Here is a 16,929-nt window from a genome sequence, read left to right on the forward strand (position 1 = left end):
AAACCAAAAATGTCATTATTTCAGACTAACATTCGATTTCTTGGGCATTATATTTCTAAAGGTCAAATTGAGCCAATTCAAAGATCTTTAGATTTTTCAAAAAAATTCTCTGATATTTTTACTGATAAAACTCAATTACAAAGATTTTTGGGCAGTCTCAATTATATTTCCCTTTTCTATCAAAACATATCTCATGATTTGACACCTTTGTATGATAGATTAAAAAAGAACTACAAAGAACCGTGGACTGGCACTCACACTAAACTAGTCCAACTAATTAAAAAATGTGTTGAGTCCTTACCTTGTGTAACTCTAGCAACTCTTGCATGGTTAAAAATTGTCGAGACTGATGCCTCAAACATTGGTTATGGTGGAATTCTAAAACAAGTAAATCGCTATGCTAATTCCGAAAGTCTTATTAGATTTCATTCCGGAAAATGGTCTGATAGTCAGAAAAAATATGCCACCGTGGCTCATGAGATGTTAACTATTGTTAAATGCATTTTAAAATTTCAAGATGATTTATATAATCAAAAATTTATTGTTAAAACTGATGCACAATCTGTTAAGTATATGTTTGATAAAGACTTTAAACATGATGCTTCCAAATTAATTTTTGCAAGATGGCAAGCTCAATTAGCCCTTTTTGATTTTGAAATACAATATAAAAAGGGTAATGAAAATTCTTCACCTGATTTTCTATCTCGCGAATACATTAATAATTCATAAATAAATTTTTTTTTGCAGATTACTTTGAGACAAGAACAAAAACCAAGGAGAATGAATTACTATACTTTCTACCTTTCTAAAAAATTAGTTATCACTATCAAAAAATGTATTCCTCTTTATGAAGATATACATTTTGTTATCTTAGAAAAACTTGTTCATGATTTAATACAAGAAAATTCATTTTTTTCAAACTGGGAAGATATGCGTGATGAAATTGATTGGGTGGACATTGACTGTTACTTTGATAGATTCTAATCTCATTTGCACTTGCAGTATGGGTACCGACCCCCCATGGCTGGTGGTCCGAGGAAGAGGAAATAACGGCAGAAGCCAAAGTCAAAACACCATCGGAAGAGGATCCTCATATGCTTTAAGCTCTTCGAATTTCCCTGTATTACAAAGAGGAAATATGAGTTTGATAAATATGAAAATACAGCATATTGCAGAATCATCGTCTTCAAAAACTCAGAATATAAGCCCTTCAAACTGTTTTGATGATATTCTAGAAGATCATCCTTTATATGAACAAATACAATCCTATATATCTGCCAAAAAGACTGATTCATTTGTAGCAATTGCTTCAAAAAATACTGCAGATAAGCCCAATTATGAAATGCTCGAAGAAAGGGAGTTGATGCTCCTTGTTAAAAACTCTCAAATATGGAAACAGGAGGATCCATGGAGATTGCTCCAAAAATATTTATTAACACATCTCTATTTTGCAGGAGAATCATTTAAAACAAGAGCTTATTATGAAAATATTTTAGTCGCCACTGGTAGCGCAGAAATAGAACATCATCAATTAGCCGGAGCAACGACTGAATATGTGCATGGCTATTCTAAAATGGTGATTAAAAAACTCCTTTCTATTGAAGATTGGGCCACAACCTCTACGGCTAAAAGATACTAACCATGAAAGATTCAAAAGTCGTTTTTACCTACTGGGATTATATTAAAGCTTTTACTCAAGCTCTTTATTACAATAATTCTAAACACTCGCATACTTGGTTTCTAAAGGTTTATGCAAAAGTCTTTGAAAATCAAATTCCCAACTGGTTTATCCAATGGTGGTCATATCATGGCCCCACCATTAAAATCCTGCCATCAGAATACTTTCACCTCTACCAAGAATGGAAGAAGCATTCACCATTTCTAACTGATTTATATCTACCAGAACATGTCTGTAAATTAGACACCATCGATCAAATGTATTAGACACCATCGATCAAATGTACTTTTTTTATAGAATTTTTTCTATGGATTCACAAGTGGAGTGTTGAATTTGAATTCACCAAAGAACAAATACTCGGCCTATATAGGGTTTATTATTGTAACTTCAGGGACAAATTGACTCGCATTGACCCAATTACAAAGGTCCCCTATGGCAAAGAATTGTGCGAAACCATTCTCAGAAAAAATGTCGAAAATTCTCACGCTCCACAAAAAGAAATTATCGATGACAAAGGTCTAAATTACATCTCCAAAAGAATCTCAGCTCAAGAAAGTGACAAATTGGAAATGATTGAAAAATACTTAGCAGAGATTCGAAGTAAATTGATAAAAATGGTAGAACAAAATTCAGACACATCGATATCTGAAGAATTGACTATCAAACCTTGTTTTCAAAGGCCCGCTAATATTGAAGGATTTACAAAACTCTCATATAGAAACACTAGAAAAATTGCTTGACGAAAATTTTTCAAAATTAAATATCAATCCGATGGATTTTTCTAATGAATTTTTTGATTTACAGCAACTTGAAAATACTTTCAAAAATGATTCTTCTCCTGCTATTGATAGCAATTACTCAGAGCTTCATAAGCTCAGAGGCATGATTAAAAAACAACCTAGAAAATATGCTGATCTTCCAAGAATGACTACTACGTATTATCCACGACCAACTCCTCAAGATGTTCTGCTAGCAGAGCGAGAGTGGAATTTGACGAATACGTCATATTGCGGAGAATCAATTTATGAATGGAATATAGATGGTTTAAGTGAAAAACAAATCTCTATTCAAGTTCATCGCATGCTTATGTATTCTACTATAGCAAAAAATACGGCATCTGCTGAAAATAAAGATAAGCGCACTATTCTACAGTCTGTAAAATGATTGTTGTTGGTTTTACTGGCCAACTTCGTGGTTGATGGAACAATTATTTAACTGAAGAAGCTAGATTAAAAATCTTCACCGCTAAAACTGAGAAACCTGGGAAAGACAATCTAGGAAGAGATCTACCTGCGGAACGAGAAGACGCTATACTCTTGTGTTAACTATTATGGAGCATTTTGGAGGTAGGTTTACTAACCAATACAAAAATACTCGCACTCTCCTTAATGACCTTAGATGTAGACACCTAGGCGAATTAGGGTGGTATAAAGACACCTTTCTAAATCGAGTTATGGACCTTCCAGAAACTAATTTACAATATTGGAAGGCTAAGTTCATAGATGGACTCCCTCCTTTGTTTGGTGAAAGGGTTTAATAATAATAATAATAATTATTATTATTATTATTATTATTATTATTATTATTATTATTATTATTTCAAAATTTGGTCAAAGAACTCATATGTGATGCTTACATCAATAACTGATCCCTGGAACTGAGGCAGCAAAATTCTCCCAGGTAAATATAACAATTATTGATACAAATAGAGAAATATATTGCCAGCAAAGAGGGAGGAGAACTGTTGAATAGAAGCTAAATAAAAGCCAAGAATGTTTTCTTTCAAAAGAAGCAACTTCTTAAAATGTCTTCACAGCATACAGATCTTGAGAATAGCAATTCAACTCATAGTTCAAATTATATAACAGGATTCTACATAACTCACAGCCCTCTAGTCTTATCAATCCACCAACAAACTAAGACTTGAGAATCATGTTTTGCTTCAATCAGTGTTTTATCATTCTATAGAACATACTAATCAATAATCAACCACTCACTACATAAGCAACTGCCTTACCCTCTGCACAAGCAGCTATCATGATAATAGACAGTGAAGCTTTTTAAGGATTCTGCAGCAATATATAACAGAATATCATCTATTTACCATTATGTTTGATGATGCCTGACAGTTTAAATATTGTATTAGATAGCCATCTAGAAAATTAGTGACAAACTCCTCTTAATAATCTTTTTTTATTTTGATTAAGTAATCGTTATATTGACTGGCATCAAGAAGATGCTGAAAACAGTACCAAAAAAATTAGGGAAAGCTCCTAGACACAAAAACCTACAGATACAACATTGAGTCATTTCCCTAAATGTGCAAAAAGTATGGCTGTTAAGCCAAAGACGAGGAACTAAAGAAATCTACAAGCGGAATAACATCGTTTACAGGGGTTAAATTGCTCCAGCTAAAAAGAAAAATCAAACACTTGCACTTCAGAGAAGAGTAAGGAGTTGAAATCCCATCAAAATTTCAACGATTTCTTTCCATCCAGATACTCCAAAAAATGCAAGCTGGTATCATTTGCCAGATGTTCTTGATGGCTCTGTCAACTACCCAAAGGTTCCAGCTTTCCATAGTTTCCTTAACATTCCGCGGCACTAGCTCCTCTTGATAATCTTACAAGCTCCTACGACAGTGCAAACTAGCAAGAACTGTCATATAAAGTGAAAAACAATATCAGTTTTACTCTAGGACTTCACTAACTATAGGACCATCTCGTGTACGGAAGTGGTCTTGATAGGTCTGGGAAAAGTCTGATCGCCACATGACACTGAGAAAGTCTATTTTGAATCAGAAAAAGCAAAAGAACAGGAACATTTTTGTGATCCATCCACTTAGTCAAGGCCTTTATTGCTGATATTGGCCCCAATAGTTGTCATACTCATATTGCTAGCCAGTAGAGGTGGAAGGAACTTGTTAATCGGTAGGGGCAGCCTGCAAAGCAGCTCAATTTCAATGGTATGAACTGCTAAGCAGGTGAAAAAAGACATCGCTGCTTGAAGATGAGAGACGACAACCACAATAGTGCAGGAATTATGATGATGAGGAGCAGGAAACGCAGGAACAAAGGAGGAAAGATGGAAGATTGTCCCAGCTTGTATATGGTGGACAATGTGGATGGAAAGAAATTGATAAAGAAATGGACCTTGGGTCTAACTCAATCTCAAAAGCTAGCTCATGAGGAGAGGATTGCCCAAGACCATATAAGGAGACCAAGGACCCTTTAACCCACCGATGTGGGACTTCAACACTCCTGCACGCCCAGGGCTGGACATCTGGAGCGTGGACAATATAAGACGGGGGGCCCAACATCGAAAACAATGAATTAGGTGGGCCTGACTCTGATACCATGATAAAGAAATGGGCCTCAACCTCAAAAGCTAGCTCATGAGGGGAGGATTGTCCAAGACCATATAAGGGGACCAAGGACCCTTTAACCCACCGATGTGGGACTCCAACAAAAATCATAGGTTCTTTGTAGATAAGCCGAACGGTCTTCAGAAGTTCAAAATGAATTGCCTTTCCTTGTATTATTTTTGGTGTAAACAGAATGTCTTAGCCCAAGAAGATGATATTTTGATGTTTTAGACTACTCATAAAAGTTTAGCTGTGGATAGGGGGCAAGATAAGTAGATTGTAATACTTTTGAAGGGGAACTACATGCTTTGGATGTAGTAAACCTGTGAATATATAAGATAAATATTACCATCCTCAAGAAAGATGAGGAGGAGGAGGAGGAGAACTATGATGATATGATGCATAATCATTTGTTGAATTCTTAAATATGCACTTCACCACGACAATAAATAATTATGATAACTCTTATTATAATTACTCCCTCTGTCCCAAATTTTTGGCACTATTTCCTTTTTTTCCCTGCGTGAAACCAGTTCTTTTTTGTTCCCATTTTGTAGTTGACATTCTTGGCGTAGGCCCATTGGTCACAAAGACAAATTATCGGGTACGAAAGTACTTCTGGTATATTATCCACATCTAATTAAATTTTGAAAAGATCCTTCTTTTTCTTTCTTAAACTGCGTGTCCAATTCGAATTGGGGGACACATGAAATATTAATTATTGCTATTGTGAAACTTCTCAAGCTCTAGGAGCAATCAAAAATCTGAGTTGGAGATAACAACAATACCCAACCATAATTTGGAAATAGATGCATTTAGAAAGACATGATCGACGGATCAAAGAATTATATGACAAAATCATATTTATACAACAACAATAAACCCAATGTATTCCCACATAGTGGGGTTTGGAGAGGGTAAAATGTACACGGTCCATACCACTACCTTCGAGGAAGTAGCGAGGCCGTTCCCGATAGACCCCCGGCTCAAGACCAAAATCGTATATGAGTGAGCACTTTCTCCCGCCAGGGAAAGGTAATAATAGTGTGTATAAGTATAAAGAAAGATCTGATTAAAGATTTTTCTTATGTTGTAATAAGTTCATGGAATAAAAGTTTGTTTTATATACCTTGTCAATCTTTTATGCTGGTAAAAGTGATGGTTGAGATCATCGGCCTAAACGGAGGAAGAACGGAACAGTAGCCAAAACGGTAGGACAAAAAAGGCTAAAGGGGTTCTTCATAGTCGGAAGGAGAAACACTGCGGTGTTGATACGACCAACGTAAAGGAAAGACGAAAGGTAAATGAATATACTCTATAGTCTCATGAACTTATTAGCATAGGAAAAATTAGTTTTCATATCTACCTTATACATTCATACATATTGTATTACATAGTACCTATAGAAAATTTTAAAATCATGAATAGTGTATACTTTTTAATATGAAGGTTGTACAACTAGTATTAAAGGAATATTGAAATTGGTTTTGGGAAACCAAAATAAAAATCAGGTTTTATAACCATAATATAAAAAGTTTAAAAAATTACCTTAATAGATTATATAGATTAAAAAATTATTTAAATAATTCGGAAATCAACAGGGTTAGAGTACTCATAAATGCCTCTCTAAATGAAAATCATAATCTAAAATTAAAACAGATATCTAGATTACAAAAGTATAAAAATAGATTAAAACAAATAACTCTCTATACAACATAATGAGTTACTATACACACACACACAACTTATATAAATAACTTACATTGCTGGTGCACAAAAGTTCTCATGAAACTTTGGGTGTGTTTGGTATGATGGAAAATGTTTTCTGGAAAATATTTCTTATTTTCTCTTGTTTGGTTGTAGTTAAATGTTGGGAAAATGTTTTCCATAACAACTCATTTTTCTCCATTTGAGGGAAAATGACTTCTCTCATGGACCAAGGGAAGTCATTTTCCGGAAAATGACAAATGTGACTTATGCCCCCACCCCCACCCCTCTTCCCCACCCCATCAACACTAATTTTCACATTTTTCAAAAAATTCACATTACTCAAAAATATTTTTCACTGTGCTTTGCTTCAATTTTTCACTGCTTAAAATAAAAAATAGTGAAGCCCAAATTTTTTTCCTTTTCCAATGCTCATTGAATGTATTGTTATTTCCATATGCATAGAGGAAGACTTACCTATGCTACTTTTGCTAATTGCATATTTCATTGTCATCGATGTAGCTTGTTTCACAAGGTTGAATAAGCTTGTCGTTCTATTGTATTTCTATTGATTCTAGTATCTTGAAATTGTCCTAAGAAAATGTTGAAAAATGTCTCCTATATTTGCTAATTAGTAGTTGATTAAATTTAGTGATTGTAATATTTTAGTATTCGATATTGATATTATTTGTTATACTTAAATTAGTTCTTACAAATTGTTGAGTTGTTAAAGGCACTAATATACTAGTTAACAGTTAGTAGTGTTTTCTAAAACATATTTTTTCATTCACTAATCAAACACTAGAAAATATAAAAAATATTTTCTACTCACTAACCAAACACCATAAAATATTTTCTGAAAAATATTTTTCACTCGTCAACCAAACATGAGAAAATAAGTAGAAAACCAACTTATTTTCCAGAAAAAAAACTGTTTCCAGGAAAACATTTTCCATCATACCATACACACCCTTAGTTTTTAGGAGATTATCAAATAGAATGGTCAAAGTTCCAGGTAGACTCCACGACATGAAGATATTAGATCAGCTCATATACTACCTGTATTTACAAGATGAAAATCGCCTCAAATCTAAAGCTAAGAGTATTTATTAAATCATCTAAAATCAAGTGGTTTCAAACCTGAAGCAGGTAAACCTGTTCATTAGTTAGCATCATACCTTTGAGGCTTTTCTCCATGTTCCTGCTACTCCTTCTCTATCTTTAAGATTCACTCTGAGCATAGGACATGGCATCCCTTATAATTGTTACTTCACTGACTCATGCATTAGTTCAAAGAATTTATCCAGCCCAGCCCCATAACTCTGTAGGAATTAGGACAACCGATACCAACAGTACTCCATCTTCAAAAGTGCACTGATATTTCTACTTAGTTTCATGTGCCAGCTTACTTCCAGACAGCCACATCAACAATCACAGCAGCAGACCAACCTAAGATGCAGAATGTCAAAGTCAGATACAAAGGCTACTTGGATATATAAAATTGAAAGTAAAGGGCAGAGAAATAACAACTAAGATGGTATAAAATACAGAGAGTGGGACTACAAGTAAAATCTTGAAAAGATAAGTTCATCATATGGGGTATTACATGAAATGCAACAAAAATCATTAAATGCCAGAAGAAAATTAGAATAGGCAAGCTTGTATTTTCTTACCTAATTCACTGCCTTGAAAGATATTGTGTATAAAGAGCTTTGGGCGACCCCTTCCCCTTCCTTTTTTTTTTTCCGTTTCAAGCATGGACCTTAACTTACCGAACTAGCTTAGTAAAGTCGAAATCAATAGCTGACAATTGCTCATAGTCAGGAGTGGAAGAGGGCGTAAGGCTCATAATTACATTGACTCCCTATTTATAGACACTACATTACAATCCTTTTCCAAGTAGGATTTTGTATACTATTCCTATTCCTACTCATATTCTAATACTCCCCCCTCAAACTGGTGCATACAAGTCATATGTACCTAGCTTGTTACAAATATAATAAATACAAGGACCGATGAGGGACTTGGTGAATATATCTACAAGTTGAACATTGACTTCACAAATTTTAGAACAATATCTACTGAGAGTATCATTTCTCGAACAAAGTGACAATCAATCTCTATGTGCTTAGTCCTTTCATGGAACATCAGATTAGATGCAATATGAAAGGCTACTTGATTATCACATACAAGTTTCATTTTATCAATTTCTCCAAATTTTAGTTCTCTCAGTAATTGTTTGATCCAAACCAGCTCACAAGTTGTTGCATCCATTGCTCGCTATTCTGCTTTCGCACTAGATCGAGCAACCACACTCAGTTTCTTACTCTTCTAGGACACCAAATTACCTCCTACTAAAATACAATATCCGGAGGTAGAACGTCTATAAGATGGTGATCCTGCCCAATCAACATCTATATATCCAATGATATGCCCATGGCCTCGATCCTCGAAGAGTAGTCCTTCACCTGGAGATGACTTTATATATCGCAAAATACAAACTACTACATCCCAATGACTTCACAAAGGGAAGTCATAAACTGACTTACAACACTCACAGGAAAAGAGATGTCATGTCTAGTCACTGTGAGATAATTCAACTTTCCAACCAACTTCCTATACTTTCTAGGATCACTGAGTGGCTCCTCCTGTCCTGGTGAAGTTTAGCATTTGAATCCATAGGAGTGTCAATGGGTCGACATCCCATCACCCCTGTCTCCTCAAAAATGACTAAGGCATACTTATGTTGAGAAATAACAATACATGATCTGGACTGAGCAACCTCAATACCTAAAAAGTATTTCAGTCTGCCAAGGTCTTTAGTCTGGAAATGTTGAAAGAGATGTTGCTTCAAGTTAGTGATGGCCTCTTGATCATTGCTGATGATAACAATATCGTCAACATAAACCACTAAATAAATACACAAATTTGGTTCAGAATGACGATAAAACACTGAATGATCAACTCCACTACAAATCATGCCAAACACCTGAATCATTGCGCTAAATTTCCCGAACCAGGCTCGACAGGACTGTTTCAAACCATAGAGTGACTTGCGCAATTGACATACAAGACTACTAGACTCCCCTTGAGAAACAAAACTAGGTGGTTGCTCCATATAGACTTCTTCCTTAAGATCACCTTGCAGAAAAGCATTCTTAATCTCCAACTAATAAAGGGGGCCAATGACGAACGACAACCATAGAGAGAAAAACGCGGACAGATGTTATTTTAGCCACGGGAGAGAAAGTGTCACTATAATCAAGCTCAAATATCTATGTATATCCTTTGGCAACAAGGCGAGCTTTCAACTGATCAACCTGACCATTTGAACCAACTTTGACTGCATAAACTCAACAGCAACCAACAGTAGATTTACCTACAGGAAGGGAAACAAGCTCTCAAGTATCACTCGTATATAAAGCAGACATCTCATCAATCATAGCATGTTTCTATCTTATATGGGAAAGTGCTTCACATGTAGTCTTAGGATGGAAATAGGGACAAAGATGATACAAAAGCATACTGAGGTAATGATAGATGATAATAACTCAAGAAAGTATAATGTGGGTTAGTGGGTTAGTATTACAAGTGGATCTTATACCTTTTTATAGTGCAACTGATTGGCTAAGAGGAGGCAGGTCCACAGTAAGGGAAGCTTCAGGCGCATGACATGAATCATCTAGGTCTAACAATGAATGCGGCGGTGATAAGTCAAAAGTGGTGGCACTGCAGCTGGAGATGTAAAAGTAACCGCAGATTCCTCAAAGATTGGTGTGGGTAAGACTAGAGGTATGGGTAAGACCTCAGAGATATCAAGATGATCAGAAGATGTATAGTAAGGTTGAGATTCAATGAATGTGACATCGGCGAACATAAGATAGCGACCCAAAATAGGTGAATAGCATCGATATCCTTTTTGAACTCGAGAGTAACCAAGGAAGACACATTTGAGAGCACAAAAGGCTAATTTGTCTTTTCTTGGGGCTAAGTTATGAACAAAACATGTGCCCCCAAAACACGAGGGGGATAGAGTAGAGATGTGACCGAGGAAATAGTATGGGATAAGAACCTGATACTAAATTGCAGATGATGACATTCTGTTAATGAGATAGCGAGATTCGAGGACTGTGTCGTCCCAAAAAAGCAGCGAAACATGAAATTCAATGAATAGAGTGCGAGCAGTCTCAATGAGATGCCTCTTTTTCCTTTCTGCTATACCATTTTGCTGAGGGATGTATGGACATGATGTCTAGTGAATGATTCCTTGATGAGTCATAAACTCCTGTAACTGGGAGAATAAGTATTCTAAGGCATTATCACTATGAAAAGTACGAATAAAAACACCAAATTGATTTTGTATTTCAGCATAAAAACTTTTGAATATAGAAAATAATTAGGAACGATCTTTAATCAAGAAAACCCAAGTACATCTTGAAAAATCATCAATGAAACTAACAAAGGAACGAAATCCTAAGGGTGAACTGACTCCACTAGAACGCCAAATATCAGAATGAACTAATGAGAAAATAAACTTTGAACGACTCTCAATACTATGTGAAAATGCAGCACGTGGGTGTTTCCCACATTGACACAAGTCACAATCTAATGTGGATAAACTAGACAAATTAGGCACCATCTTCTGTAGCTTGGATAGACTCGAATGTCCTAAACGTTTGTGAATAAGGTCGGAAGGGTCTGTAATGGAGCATGCTGTGAAGGAATTTGAAGAGGTAAGATGATAAAGGCCTTGTGATTCATGTCCCATAACAATCATCTGTCCCGTTTTGCGGTCCTGCATTAGAAAAGAATCACCAAAAATAGTTATACTACAATAAAGGACACGTGTCAAACGACTAATAGATGTAAGATTAAAAGGACAACCAGGGATATAAAGAACAGAATCCAGAGTGACAGAAGAGAGGGGTTTGGCTTGTCCAACTTCTTTTGGCTTTGTTTGGATCCCATTGACTAAAGTAATAGCAGGAAGAGATTGCGAACAAACAATATCAGACATAAGTGATTTGTCACCAGAAATATGATCAGAAGCACCTGAGTCCACAACCCATGATCCAAAGGTAGGAGATTGTGCAGTTGAGGCTATTGGTAGAGATATATGCTTACTTGCTAGATACTGAAGATACTCATTATATTCCTTGTCAGATAAATACACCCATTGATCACCTATGGTGTTAGACCAAGCAACATGAGCATTTTTAAGTGGTCGACCATACAAAGAATAGCATATTCCACGAGTATGTCCAAGCCTATTTCAATAACTACACTTAGGTCGAGAATAGCATACGCCGCGAGTATGTCCAAACCTTTTACAATAACTACACCTAGGTTGACATCTTCCAAATCGACCTCCCCCTCATTGATTTTTCATGGATTGTGACATTTGATTTTCTGATCTCCTCATTAAGGGTTCAGATTTAATCATAGGATTAAATTGAGCAAAAAAAGGCAGTCACCAGAAAATTGGTCATCACCGGAAGAAAAACATTTGCCAAAAAATTGAAATCAGTTGTTGAAAAATTGAATTTGATCACTGGAAACTGGCTGGAATTGAGAAATAGCTAAAGGTGCAGCCTAAGAATGAAGGCGAGACCTCACTGGAAAAGGAATCTTGCCGAAAACTAGCTGGAATCAATTACACGCGCCAACGCGTGATGCGCAGATCTGAGACTTCCAGCGGCGCATGACGGGGCGTGCGACCGAAACTGAGAGTCAATCAGTGGGGGGGTTTGCTCGCCTGAGTGTTGTGCACCTCGTGGTAGTGTTGGTTTTCGCACAACATTATAAAATAGACGCGGGCTTAAGTTAGCCTTGCCAGTAGCCGTAAAATTGACAAGGTGACTGTCTGATTGAGTTTTCTTCCCAGTAAGTTTCTACCAAACCTGCTATGGTACGATGTGAGAAATATAATATAATACCACGTGAGAAATATTGGAGAAAAATATCATTGAATTGTTGTATCTACATAATTTCATTGACACCCTATTTATAGACACTACATTACAATCCTTTTCCAAGTAGAATTTTGCATACTATTCGTATCACGAGTTTTAAGCTCAAGTAAGATGGTACAAGCCTTTATGAATGAATGTTACAATGGCAAAGGAATATGTAGAAGACACCTTAAATAAATAAATTTTCTTATGGTTAAAAGAAGTTCATTTATTTATAGTTGTGGTGTCTAGGCTATCTTGCGTGCACCTCGACTGCTACGGGATACCTACCTACCTCCCACTAACAAGTACCAGGTAAATTTGTCCCACCAAGGATTATACAAATGGACAGGAATCACCTAGTATTTATCTCCTCTGAGATTTGAACCTAAGACCTCATGGTTGTTCTCCCACTTCATCAATCACTAGGCCACACCCTTGGCTGCAAAATAAGAAACTTCTTTTATATAACAAACATAGTACTAAATTTTTACTCATAGCAAATTTTCTCCATTCAACTTACACTTGCACAGAAATCAGGCTTTTACTTTTATACGTAGCACTTCCATAAGAGACAAATACCAGGTGAAGTAAGAAAAAGTCCCTGATCAATGCTATGCCACTCCCACTTATTTTTTGAATAACTCAAGTAGTATTTTCACGTAATGCTGGCCACTACAATATAACACAGCTTCAACTTTAAAAAGCAGTAACAATAGACGTCATCTGAAGCTGAAAAATGTACCTACTCAAAAGTGTATATCACTAAAGAATCCATGTAAACCATCGTAGAATCATACAAACTCAATGACAATGCAGTTAAACATTACAAATCGTAGTTTTAATGTCGTGCAGATCTCAAAACTCATAGATCAGGTGTCTGCACAATGTTAGAAGGCAGTAAGAAGTTAACTGAAGATCCTAGATTAGTTCTATTGTCTTTACATGTCAGAGGAGTTGGATTCTGAAAGAAGTAAAACAACCAGATATCTATTATAATCTTCATGTGAAAAAAATAAAAGAAGATGAAACCTTCTCTCCTTACGAGAGGAACCCAACAAAAGTTAAATATCAAAAAATGTTGCATTTAATACCTGAATGAGGAACCCCATTACATCTTAGAGTGAGATTCATGATAGTTTAAACAAATGTCTTCGTAGCTTCAGTCAGATCATAACCTTTACCTAACATTTCATCCATCCATCTTCTAGCCTCAGAAAACCGGCCAACTTGTAGGAAACCGCGAACTAATATATCATAAGTCCATCGATTTGGCTCATACCCTTTATTGCAGAATCTCTCAAAATAATCGCAAGCAAGATCCATTTCACTTATGGTTAGTTTTCTCAACAGCAAATTGTAAGTGTAAACATCAAGAGGAAAACATTGCCGAATCAGTTCTTCAATTTGCAAAATATCACTCTCCAGATTACTACCACCAGAGAAAGTCTTGATCAAATCACCTAGCACTAAGCTTTGATCCTTCGTATTATGCAAGTCTCTTGAGTGCATCCAAGCACTAAAGACGCTTTGAGTTTGTAACGAGTGTAACAAAAGTAAATTGCCAATGAAGGATGAAACTCGACGACCAACTTGCATCAAGTCTTCGACCAGAAGAATAGCCTTATAATAATCTCTCCGTGAGCAAAGCAATTTAACAAGTTCCTCGTAACATTCCATACTTGGCTTCAAATGAGTTGACCTCATCTCCCAGAACATGTTCCATGCATTTTCGGGCTTGTTAGCTTTACAAAGCCCAACAATCATGGTGTTCCAAAGTTTTCTTCCTAGACTTCTTATATTGGACAAGTCACGGAAGAAATTAAAAGCATCAACAATTTTTCCAGCTTTTAAGTAACTTTGCAACATTAAAATGTCAGAATGCAAATCTGGTGTGATACCATTCCTCTTCATCATTTCATATACACCTCTGGCCAGGTCAGGTTTTCCAGCATGACCAGCTCCATCAATGAAGTAATTATAAACAGGGCAATTAGGTTCTCGCCGAGACAACTGAACCTCTAATAAACTGTAAAATAACTTTTCTGGATCATCCATTTGACATAAACAGCAAATAACCTCCCTGTATAATCGCCGGTCTGGACTATAACCTTTTTCTTGCATTTCCATTAACAATCTCGATGCAATATCTCCCCTACTTGACTTGTTAAAGCCATCAATCAAGTCAAAATAAGTAGTCTTGCTAGTAACCTTGTCCAATCTGCTGAGCTCTCCATGTACCAAGAATGCATCTTCCACCCTGCTGGCCCTACATAAGGCTGATATGAACTTGTTAAAGGTTGAGTCACTGGGCATGCAATTCTGGTCTAGAGAAGCAAGAACTAACTCTTTCACTCTATCAAGCTTCCCTTCTCGGCAAAGAGCATCAGCAATAATTGAAAATATCCTCCTGCCAGGGAAATGACCCTGTTGAATGGCATTCTTCAACACGATATACGCTTCATCAACACTTGCATCACCTAATAGAGTATTTATAAGATAGTTATAGGTCATACTACTTACAGAGAGGCCAAATTCTGCTCTCGAAACATACAACTCCAGGGCAACATCTGCCATCCCCACCTTACAGAAGAAGCACAAAGTTACATTCATGGTAACATCATCAGGTATTATATCTTGATCCTTCATGTCCATTAACAAGTCATAAACCTCCTCTAGCCTGTTTTCTCTTAAAAGCCGATACACTAAGCTGTTATAGCGAAAAACATCAGGAACATACCCATCAGCCAGTTTCTTGCCTTTCAAAAATTCAAGTGCCTCACTTAGATCCCCAGCCTGGGCAAGATCCTTAATCCACACACCATATGCCTGTTCCATTGGAACCAAACCAGACTCTCTAAAATCCTGCACCAAACTTGCAGCTCTTGTGAACTGCTTATTTTTACATAAAGCATCAACAAGATTAGCCACCACAATCCCACTCAATCCTACCCCTCCATTTCTCAACAACCCTCTAAGATACTCCTCAGCTCTATCGAGCTCCATTTGCTGGCAAAGACTCTTAACAAATATCGCATGTGTTATCTCACCCTCGAACCCTCTAAATTTAATCTGCTTCAAAACCATCTCAAAACCATCATAGAAACCATCCTCCGCCAAAGCATTAAGTAAAACATGATAAGCAAATGCATCCAAATCGACACCCTGAAACCGCATTCTACCAAACAGTTGGAGTGCAAGCTCGGGCTTGCCTGCCATCGCATACCCAATTACCAGAGTACTGTAAAAATGATCTTTATGGAAATACCTTTGCTTCATATAATTATCCAAGAACTCAACCATCAATGACATCAACTTAGCTTTCGATAAAATCTGGAAAATGGCATAAAAAGTAGAACGAGTATGATGAAAACCCGGTTGTCGACCCGCCCAATCGAAAAATTTCAAACACGACAAAACATCCTTGTTCTTCTCATAATTCAACACGTGAAGAACCAACGCCTCGGAGAGTCTAAGGTTGAATCGAGACAATGCAATATCAGCTGTAATATCATCTTGGGTGCGTAATATCTCAAAGATCCGATCAAAAATGGGGTTTTTTCTGGTCGCAAACCACTCTTTAAATGATAAAACGACATCTTTGGGCTGCAATTGGAAAGCTAATAAAGCATTAGAAGAAAGTGGAGTTAAGAAGGGATATGGATATGCAGGGATTGGCTTTGTGGTAGGAGGAGTATTGGTGGAGTAATATAGATAGAAAAAAAGGGTATTCTTGTCGGTGATGGATTTGGCATATGGAGGACGGTTAAAGAGGGTTCTAGTTTTCTGCCTGGCCTGTCTGATTGTCAGCAACATTTTTGATGTTTCACTATTTCTCAATCTAAGATTGTGATTGTGATAGTAGCGATGAAGTTGATAAAGCTAGTTTCATGAAGCTCCCATGGAGATAGCAAGCCCAGTAGATCGGCGGCACTGTCAAAATATTACCCTACTATTCCTCGTATTTTTCTCATTACTTTTGAGATTATGTGCAATCTATTTCATTTTCCAAAAATGTATGGAATTTGCCTTTAGGGCCAATTTGGACATCATTTTTACCCGAATGGTGTTTGATTTTTACCCTCAATTTTAATGTTTTAATTTTGAAAAAAATTACTTAATACTAAACTTATTATTATCTAAAATTTTAGTTCCTTAAAATAATTCTCTATCGCTCCAAAATATACGATACATGGGGTAAAGAATTAAGAGTGACTAAAAAATTTCAA

At 36.3% G+C, this 16,929-nt stretch overlaps 1 protein-coding gene across 9 annotated transcripts; it reads right to left on the reverse strand.

Moving 5' to 3' along the window:
* Positions 1–773: 773 nt before the first annotated feature.
* Positions 774–16,720, reverse strand: LOC107877805 (pentatricopeptide repeat-containing protein At1g71210, mitochondrial). 9 transcript variants are annotated; one of them, XM_047415285.1, is made up of 5 exons: positions 13,795–16,720; positions 13,224–13,375; positions 13,060–13,142; positions 7,928–8,198; positions 7,587–7,808 (listed from the first exon to the last, which is right to left on the reverse strand). In XM_047415285.1, exon 1 carries the CDS (start codon positions 16,514–16,516, stop codon positions 13,841–13,843), a length of 2,676 nt encoding a protein of 891 aa, XP_047271241.1. In that variant the 5' UTR covers positions 16,517–16,720; the 3' UTR covers positions 7,587–7,808; positions 7,928–8,198; positions 13,060–13,142; positions 13,224–13,375; positions 13,795–13,840. The 9 variants fall into 9 exon arrangements, with proteins under 9 accessions (XP_047271237.1, XP_047271236.1, XP_047271233.1 ...); XM_047415280.1 differs by lacking the exons at positions 13,060–13,142; positions 13,224–13,375 and adding an exon at positions 842–1,118 and having other exon boundaries at positions 6,805–7,808; XM_047415277.1 differs by lacking the exons at positions 13,060–13,142; positions 13,224–13,375 and adding an exon at positions 3,858–4,336 and having other exon boundaries at positions 6,805–7,808.
* Positions 16,721–16,929: the final 209 nt, after the last annotated feature.

This window comes from Capsicum annuum, chromosome 7 (genome assembly GCF_002878395.1).
Source record: "Capsicum annuum cultivar UCD-10X-F1 chromosome 7, UCD10Xv1.1, whole genome shotgun sequence".
NCBI classification, from domain to species: Eukaryota; Viridiplantae; Streptophyta; class Magnoliopsida; order Solanales; family Solanaceae; genus Capsicum; species Capsicum annuum.

Coding starts and splice junctions, on each gene's coding strand:
- LOC107877805 (XM_047415281.1), bottom strand. CDS start 16,516: ATGTTGCTGACAATCAGACAGGCCAGGCAGAAAACTAGAACCCTCTTT.